Source organism: Haliotis asinina, chromosome 1 (assembly GCF_037392515.1).
Source record: "Haliotis asinina isolate JCU_RB_2024 chromosome 1, JCU_Hal_asi_v2, whole genome shotgun sequence".
NCBI lineage: Eukaryota > Metazoa > Mollusca > Gastropoda > Lepetellida > Haliotidae > Haliotis > Haliotis asinina.
In genome coordinates this window covers 53,586,902-53,595,314 of record NC_090280.1, presented here as the reverse complement: position 1 = coordinate 53,595,314, position 8,413 = coordinate 53,586,902, and the positions used below count along the sequence as shown (strand labels likewise).

Genomic DNA, 8,413 nt, shown 5'->3' with positions numbered 1-8,413 from the left:
AAGGACTGAATAAATAATCCGGATTAAACAATGTGCTGGATTGTAGAGCTGATGATAAATGTACAAGCCACGGATGGGGCTGAGATTTTGTGCCAGTTTTGACAACTTGCCGGATTGGACAGATGCTGGTTTTGACAGCTTTCATCGTATGTAGATTATGCCATCATGTCTTGTCTCTCCCCGACTGTGTGTATGAGAGGTGATGTGTTCGACTATAGCTGGACTGCTGCCGAACATTTGCTCAACAGTTTCTGGACTATTTCTCTTTGTTTGCTGGCATGTTCGTACGAGCATACAGTTAAGTAGGTTAACATGTGCAGACCACCAAATTCTCACGAACTCGTCTTTTTCCAAACACTGGGAACCTACTGTGAGGAGACTATACTGCTCCATCCGTGAAGATCCGAGTTAGAACTGGTCTTCATGAACCCATGCTTGTCTCCCCTGAAAATCCGGGTTATCAGCTACCCATGCTTGTCTCCCGTCAGAATTGGTCTTCATCAACCGATGGTTGTCTCCCGTGTAGATCCGATTTAGAACTTCTTTTCAGTTGTGTGTCGAAAGAGGCGACTAACGGGATCGAGTGGTGAGGCTGGCGAACACAGTTGACAGGTGCCATTGTATCCCAACATACGCAGGCCAATGCTCTTCTTTTGATCACTGGATCGTCTTGTCATATAGCGGTGGATTAAACAACAAGCAAACTCCATGGATCTCCGAAGTCAAATGGAACCATTGTAATGCGATAATGATCCAAATGTAAAAGCTGGGATATATCACACTCGTCAACAACCGGCTCAAAAGTTTTATCACCACAAAAACATACATCGATATGCATAACCTATTCACAAACGGCTGTTCTTGCTGACGCTGTCATGCATCAGGTTTATCACCGCATCCAACACAGACACAGACACAGACACAGACACAGACACAGACACACACACACACATACGCATAGAGAGAAAGAGAGAGAGAAAGAGAGTAACGATTTATTATTCAAGTGAAAATTTCAATAACGCATGCTAATCGGTTCTTCCTGCTGTAACAATGAATACTATGAATAAAAAGTCACCACTGGAATAGTATTCCATCATATGTAACTAGTTACATTTACATTAACATATTTAATCTACAATGGCTACAGATTTGTTTAAATTTAATTTTTTAAACTAATAGCATTTCATTCATACACAAATACGCTGACTGATTTCACTTTTCATGTCACTAACTAGAGGTGTTAGGTTTTTTAATTCGCTATAGAGAAGTCGTTATTCACGTAAAAGTATGAAAATATCTAGACGTACATCCGTACAGTTCGTTACTCATTTGTTTGTTATAACTTTGTTTCATCCGCCCGCTTTTATCACAAGCACTGATTTATGTGTTATGGATAGGCTAGTTCAAACTCTTCTACATTTGAATAGACAGAATAATGGTACTTTGTTTTGTATTCTGCCACGTTCTTGTACTAACGTCCAAACAGTGTTCGTTATAGCAAAAATGCATATTTTTTGTTGTTGCTGGCACATTCTTTTTTTTTTAACAAAACAAAACAAAACAAACCTGTTCAGATATAACGTCCCACAAGCAGGTTGAAGTAAGTACTGTTCCAAGACCGCTCCTTCGGAAAAGCCCATTTGTGGGCGTGGCTATGTAAGGAACGCCCCTCGCTAGTACAACCCCGTCTTATTTATAACGAAAAGACCTTTCTTCGGGAAGATCATCACCTCGAGATAACATATCGCTATAATGAAGTCCTCACTTGTTATTTTCACAGTCTTGGGTGAGTCTTTTGTTTTATACTAGAGCAGAGCAGTCTATGGCTTATTCTGGCCTGTATTCATTAATTAAACGGATTTCACAGTATTGTCTCACAGTAACAATCAGAGATAAATAGTGTCCGTTTTACATATCTATGTATGTTTTAATCTCGGGACTAGTGGGGTGAGATGAAAACGGTTTTAACGTCGATTTTAGTGTCATTGCACGTTACAGAGCAACGTGCACTGAAAGTGTGTGTGTTTGTATGATCATGATATTATGTGTTTGTGGGTGTTTGTGTGTCAATATTTATTTTTCTTGACAAATGTCGGTTTTAAGTGCCCGCACTAGTGCCATACACTATACCAGGTTGCCATGGATATTTAAACATCCCCAGAGCACAATACACTGACATGTACATGTATTCATGTACTTGTCCGAATTTAAACGAGGTTTCAGGAGAACAGACATGCATTATATTTCAGAAATGATCGTAAAACAATATATTATGCAAAATAAATAACACATACATGCTGTATGTAGGATAGCGATTGAAATACAATGTTTAAGTTGCAGTGGTTTGTTTACTTCTTAGTTTTAATACAGCCAAGAGGAATGTGGTTAATGTTGCAGCAGATAATTACAGGCACAAAGGTTTCAATTGTTGGAGGGTAGATCTGCTGGATTGTGAAGCATTTATTTCTTATTTCTTATTTCAGAATATTTACCACACATAAGTAGGACATGGAGCTCGTCTCCAACATACGAGGGCTGGCCAAAACGTTCTAGGCCTACAAAACTTCTAGACTGGTGACAAGGTTGGACCAACCTTTGTAGTTTAAACAAACAGTGGCAGGATAGGCAGAAACGTTGATCATAGGGTGTATTTCTGACGCCACCACTGCTAGTCTAAAGTTGTTACAGTGAAATATCGCAATTGCTGTCAGGAGAACATATTATTATAAACCCAGGATTGTTAACACTAGATCAGCGATGCCGTTGTGTCCATTATAAGAATCTTTGTGTCAAAATCTTGATGTCTCCCTGACCAATCCAAGATGCTCATTCGAGGATAGGTTGCCCACTCGCGCATGCAAATATAAAGAAGATGCTCGATTAGGATCAACGAGATTATTAAGAATCCTGACATTCTCCAATCCATACATGTGAGATGTGCATCACCTCATGTTTTCCTGTTCCTCATCAAGCTGACAGACTTTGTGAAACTGGCATTGCATCCTTTTCAATCATAACCCTTTGTCCCTGAGAACAGTGTCTCTTCAACCCAGACACTCAGTTTAGTTTTAAGCTGTTTTTAGCAACATTCCAGCAATATCATTGGGGTGGGATCAGAAATGGGCTTCATACATTGCACTCATGTATAAGATTGAACCCGGATGTTTGGTTTGACGAGCGGACGATTGAACCACTAGGCTACCTCAACGTCCTTCCTTCAGTACAGAACGATAGGGATGTGGTAATCAGTTAAATTCAAGCGTAAACAGCTTTTCTTACTAGTATATCTCCCTCACATTCACACACTAAGCCTCGTACTGATATATGACTCATTATCAAGATTACCTGTTTGGCGTCGTTAAACAAAGAGTTAATGAAATATGTCAATTAAGAAAAACACAAAAGAGTTTATGTCTTGTGACACCACATGGTTGTGTAGCAGCACCCCTCCACAGCAAATTTTGTTTTCCACATTTAGTAAGTCAGTTCGGTTTCAGGATGCTTTTAGCAAAATTCCAGTAATATCTCCGCGGAAGACACCAGCAATGGACTTCACTCACCGTGAAGCAGTTTGTCTGACGTGCCGGCGCTACATTCTCTAACATGATCGCTTTGATGTTTAATGCTAGCTAATGGCGGGGGTCTGTAAATAATCGAGTCTGGACCAGACAATCAAGTGATGAATATCAATCTGCGTACCTGGAATACAATGACATGTGTCCGCAAGCCTGACCACACGAACCCCTTAGTCGCTTTTTACGACAAGCATGGGTAGCTGAAGTTATTTCTACCTATGACTTTCACGGATGCCTTTGGCGTGAAGTGGAAACGTTGTCGTAGTGTAATATACAGTTACTGATTTATTGTTATTTATTCCAGTTGGGTCTTTCGTCCCTGCCATCCGTGCCCAGGTAGAGGGGGCTTTCTGTTCCGAGAGCAGCACCATCTACAAGCCATCACCGGTCGCCGGAGAATGCTCGGCTAACTTCCGATGTCTTCGGAATGCATGGGTCAAGTACCACTGTGCCCCGGGCTTAGTCTTCAACCCAGACACTCAGCTTTGCGTGTTCCCGGAAGATAGCTCATTATGTACCAGTAAGTCTGCCGTGAAACTATCTCGTGTCCACATGTTCATGAAATCGAGTCTGCTCGGGTCGTTTCGGATGCAGTCGGCTTAACGTTGGTCGGAAACCCCCCTAGGTTCCGTCCGTTTCATTGTTAAGCTCAAAGCAAACAGATAAGTGAGTGAGTGAGTTTAGTTTTACGTCGCACTCAGCAATATTCCAGCTCCTTGGCGGCGGTCTGTAAATAATCGAGTCTAGACCAGACAAACCAGTGACCAACAACATGAGCATCGATCTTCTCAATGCTCAACTGGGAACCGATGACACATGTCAACCAAGTCAACGATATGCGAGTCTGACCACCCGATCCCGTTAGTCGCCTCCTACGACGAGTATACTCGCCTTTTATGGCGAGCATGGGTTGCTGAAGGCCTATTCTACCCCGGGACCTTCACGGGTCCAAACAGATAAATGTAAGGGTTCTCTGAAATGTAACTTGTGTCATAAACATTTCATTAGTGAGAAATAACATACCAAAGTTAACAACAACATGGATTATTAGCGCCGGTGAGTGAGTGAGTTTAGTTTTCCGCCGCACTCAGCAATATTCCAGGTGTGTAAGTGGTCGAGTCTGGACCAGACAATGAATAGCATGAATATCCATGTACGCAGTTGGGAACCGATGACATGTGTCAACCCAGACCGCGAGACTGACCACCCGATCCCATTAGTCGCCTCTTACTCTAACGACAAACACGGCCTGCTGAAGTTGGATGGTAACCCGGAATGTCACGGGTGGAATGGCTAAAGATGGATTCTAACCCGGATGTTCAAGGGAATTAACGCCAGTAATCATGTTTGTTTACATATGAACTGATACATATCGAAACCTCCGTTCAGACCTCTTGTACCGCTCGTTGCTTGTTAAAGGCATTGTGTCTTCCACGTTTAACTGTGATTTATGACATCGATAATACTGAGATTTCATACACAGTGCTACACAGCTGTGTTATCTGATTGTTCTTTTCAGCTGTTGAAGGGTTATGACTCACATGTTTTAATAGTCGATAACAGACATAAACAATATTTTACTTACACATTGAGACACAAATGCGCTGAAAAGCACGAACCTCTGTTTTAGGAGTTGAAGCGAAAATAGTGTAACATACCTTTAAAAGTAGGGGATATTCCATTTTGCGAGCATACCGCAAGCTATTGCCAATGCATATGAGAAAAAGTAACAATATATCTTTACAGATGAAACATTTCCAAAGAAATGGAATAAATTGTCATATTTTCCCTCAATTTCTCCTGATCATTTGTTTCCATTTTTGTAAATCCACTTGCCCCTACTTTTGTGAATGGTATGTAAATCGCGACCGTCTTGGAATTTTGAGTGGCCAGTGTATACCAAAGTGTACTCGTAAGCAAATTTTGTTGCTTCTATCACAAAGTGAACAGTTGTTCTTTTATCTGCCCAACTTGTTTACATGTTCATCTTTCAGATCCCAGTCCTGCCACTTTCGCCAATCTCCTGACCGCTGTTGACCAGTCAACGTGTAAGTCCACATCACTGAATTAGATCCATCCCTGTTTGTCAAGTGAGTGTGTTCAATAGAGTCTAACATGAAATCAGGAGGAGTTTGACTATTTGAGTAACCAGTGTTTGTGATAAGGAGTACCAAAATCTTTGAAATATCGAACTGCTTCAACCTATAACGAGTAATAAATGTTTACCACAGTAGAATCAACCGTGCTTGGATATAGTGCTTAGAAACCTCTTAATAATCATGTCGATCGGGGACTCAACAGCATGATAGCTCATCCTTGCAGTTCTAAGGGACGCAACTGTAGATTGATTATTCAACATTTCTGGAAATCGAATATACGAACGATTAGTCTCTAGATACATAACATTTTGTCTGTAACAGATAAATCCATTTAAATTGAAAAGGAGCTCCAGGGAGACCAGAGATCCTAGTGAAATCTAGACTTGTTTCATGTAGGGCTTAAGCACTGCAGGGAGTCCTAGGCAATAGGGAAATAATGTGGGTCAGGGACTGTCAGTCATCCCTTATGGCCACTGTCACCACATTATGCACACATTCTGAACTAATGTTTCTAAGGTATCTATGTGTCCCCTGTTTAACATAACAGGGTAATTTGCCGAAAGGTAATGTCGTGTTTGGCTTTTTCGGTAACGACAGGCAGTTTCAAATGCTTGAATAAAGAGCAGTTTTGAGTGAGTGAGTGAGTGAGTGTGTGACTGAGTGAATGTTTATAGTTTTAGGGCGCTTTTAGCAATATTCCATCAGTATCACTGCAGGGGATACCAGAAATGTCTCCTAAACTGATACCAATCTCATACACTCTACCCATGTGAGGAATCGAACCCTGGTCTTTGGTGTGACGAGAGAACGCTTTAACCACTAGACTACTCCACGGCCCCTGCAGTTTAAAGACACATTATATTCTTCTTGTCTCAGCATGTACGTTGCCGTGTGCCGCCCACGTTGATGCCGTCTACCCTAAGCTGTTAACACATTCCACTGACTGTAACGGCTTCTACATGTGTCGTGGGGGCCGTCTTTACGAAGGAAACTGCTCCTCCTTGGGCGACGGCCTCAGCGTGTACGACACCTTCTCCAGAAGCTGCTTCTCAGATGTGGACGAATTCAACTTCAACTGTAAAGCGTAAGTGTCATGCCATTCTTTGATCGTTTCTGACATAGCAAGATTCTTCTTCAGGTGACATCTCTGTAGATATGCATCGGACGAATGGCACCGTCTCGGATGTGAATGAGTGAGAGTGTAGTTTTATGCCGCTTTCAACAATATTCCGGCACCAGAAAAGGGCCTCACACCCATGTGGGGAATCAAACCCGGATGTTCGAAGTGACGAGCGAACGCTTTAACCACAAGCCTACCCCTTCGTCACAGCTCCAAAACGGGCTTCACAGATTGTAACCATTAGGGGAATCGAACCGTGTCCTTCGACGTCACGACCGAACACTTTAACCACTAGGCTACCCCACCGCCCGTCTCTGTAAATAGAAACAGTGGTACTCGCTCTGAAATCAGTTTTGGTTTTAACGTATTTCGTCACTTCATATGTTTTTCTTTGTTATAGGGCTCAGTCTGGCTAAAATGCCCCCGACGGAGACATAGCATCGACGTCGTCTTTGATGAGAGAGTATCTCGACATCTCCGTCTACAATGTAAAATGTGCGAGTAAAGATAATGTTAAATGTTGATACTTTGTGTTGTGATATGCATTAAAGTAGTGATTGCATGAGAGAGTAGGGAGTAGCGTCGCTTTAGTAATAATGTGTTCATCCATAGAGCTAAATTCCATACACCAAGTGCATGAACAAAGCACATGCAAATACACATTTCATTATTACCCCGAATAACCCAATCTACCTGTGAGGTGCTAAAGGTTATAGTCACATGACTTATCCCACCGGGCACCCATGTTCTGCTGAGTGAACAGAGGCAGTTTGAACAAACTCATTTGCTTAAGGTAAGGCCACACAGCGACACCAGAAATGATACTCACACATTGTGTCCATATGGGGAATCGAACTCGGGTCTTCGGACAGGCGAACATTTAACCAGTGGGCTACTTCAGCCTCAGAAAGTCTCCGGAGTCAAGCAACGGAACGGTGTGCAATAGACGAACGACTTGATAAATCTCTCAGACCCTACCGAGTAGCGGTTCTGGTGCTAACAAAACTTGAAACATAGTCGAGACGAATCGGGATTCGAACCAAAGATCACTGGTTTCGCAAGAAGCAGAATTAATCACCGAGAGGCAGAATCATGCCGCCATTGCAATGAAACAGCAAAGTCGTGCCAGAGAAAATGTGATTTCGTCTAACTCAAGGAAACCATATTGGCTGCTATGGTGACAGCTAAAGAGTTGACTCGTCACGCCCAAGACACGGGTTCAATTCCCAACATGGGTACAATATATGAAGCCCATTCCTGGTGTACCCCGCCGTGATATTGCTGGAATATTGCGAAAATCGGTGTAAATCTGTTCTCACTCACTCATTCACTTATTCCCTAACTCTCTCATTGTATTCGTCATTCTCAAACAGGTTTACAACTATATTTGCAAATCAACAAATACACGATACAATGGCAGTGCAATTACAACGGTATATGATACAATAGATATTAGATAATAGTGAATGAGTTAGAGTATAGTTGCACATTGCGCTGAGCAATATTCCAGCTATATGTCGACGGTCTGAATATAACAGAATAAACACAACCCAGTGATCAACAGCATGAACATCGGTCTACACAAATGGGATACGATGTCAACCAAATCAGCGAGCTTG

The 8,413-nt window shown here is 42.1% G+C and overlaps 1 protein-coding gene across 1 annotated transcript; it reads left to right on the top strand.

Moving 5' to 3' along the window:
* Nucleotides 1–73: 73 nt before the first annotated feature.
* On the top strand, nt 74–6,762 carry LOC137273751 (uncharacterized). Its single transcript, XM_067806582.1, has 4 exons — nt 74–146; nt 3,880–4,095; nt 5,570–5,623; nt 6,551–6,762. The coding sequence occupies exons 1-4, from the start codon at nt 74–76 to the stop codon at nt 6,760–6,762; spliced, it is 555 nt and encodes a 184-aa protein (XP_067662683.1).
* The last annotated feature ends 1,651 nt before the right edge of the window (nt 6,763–8,413 follow it).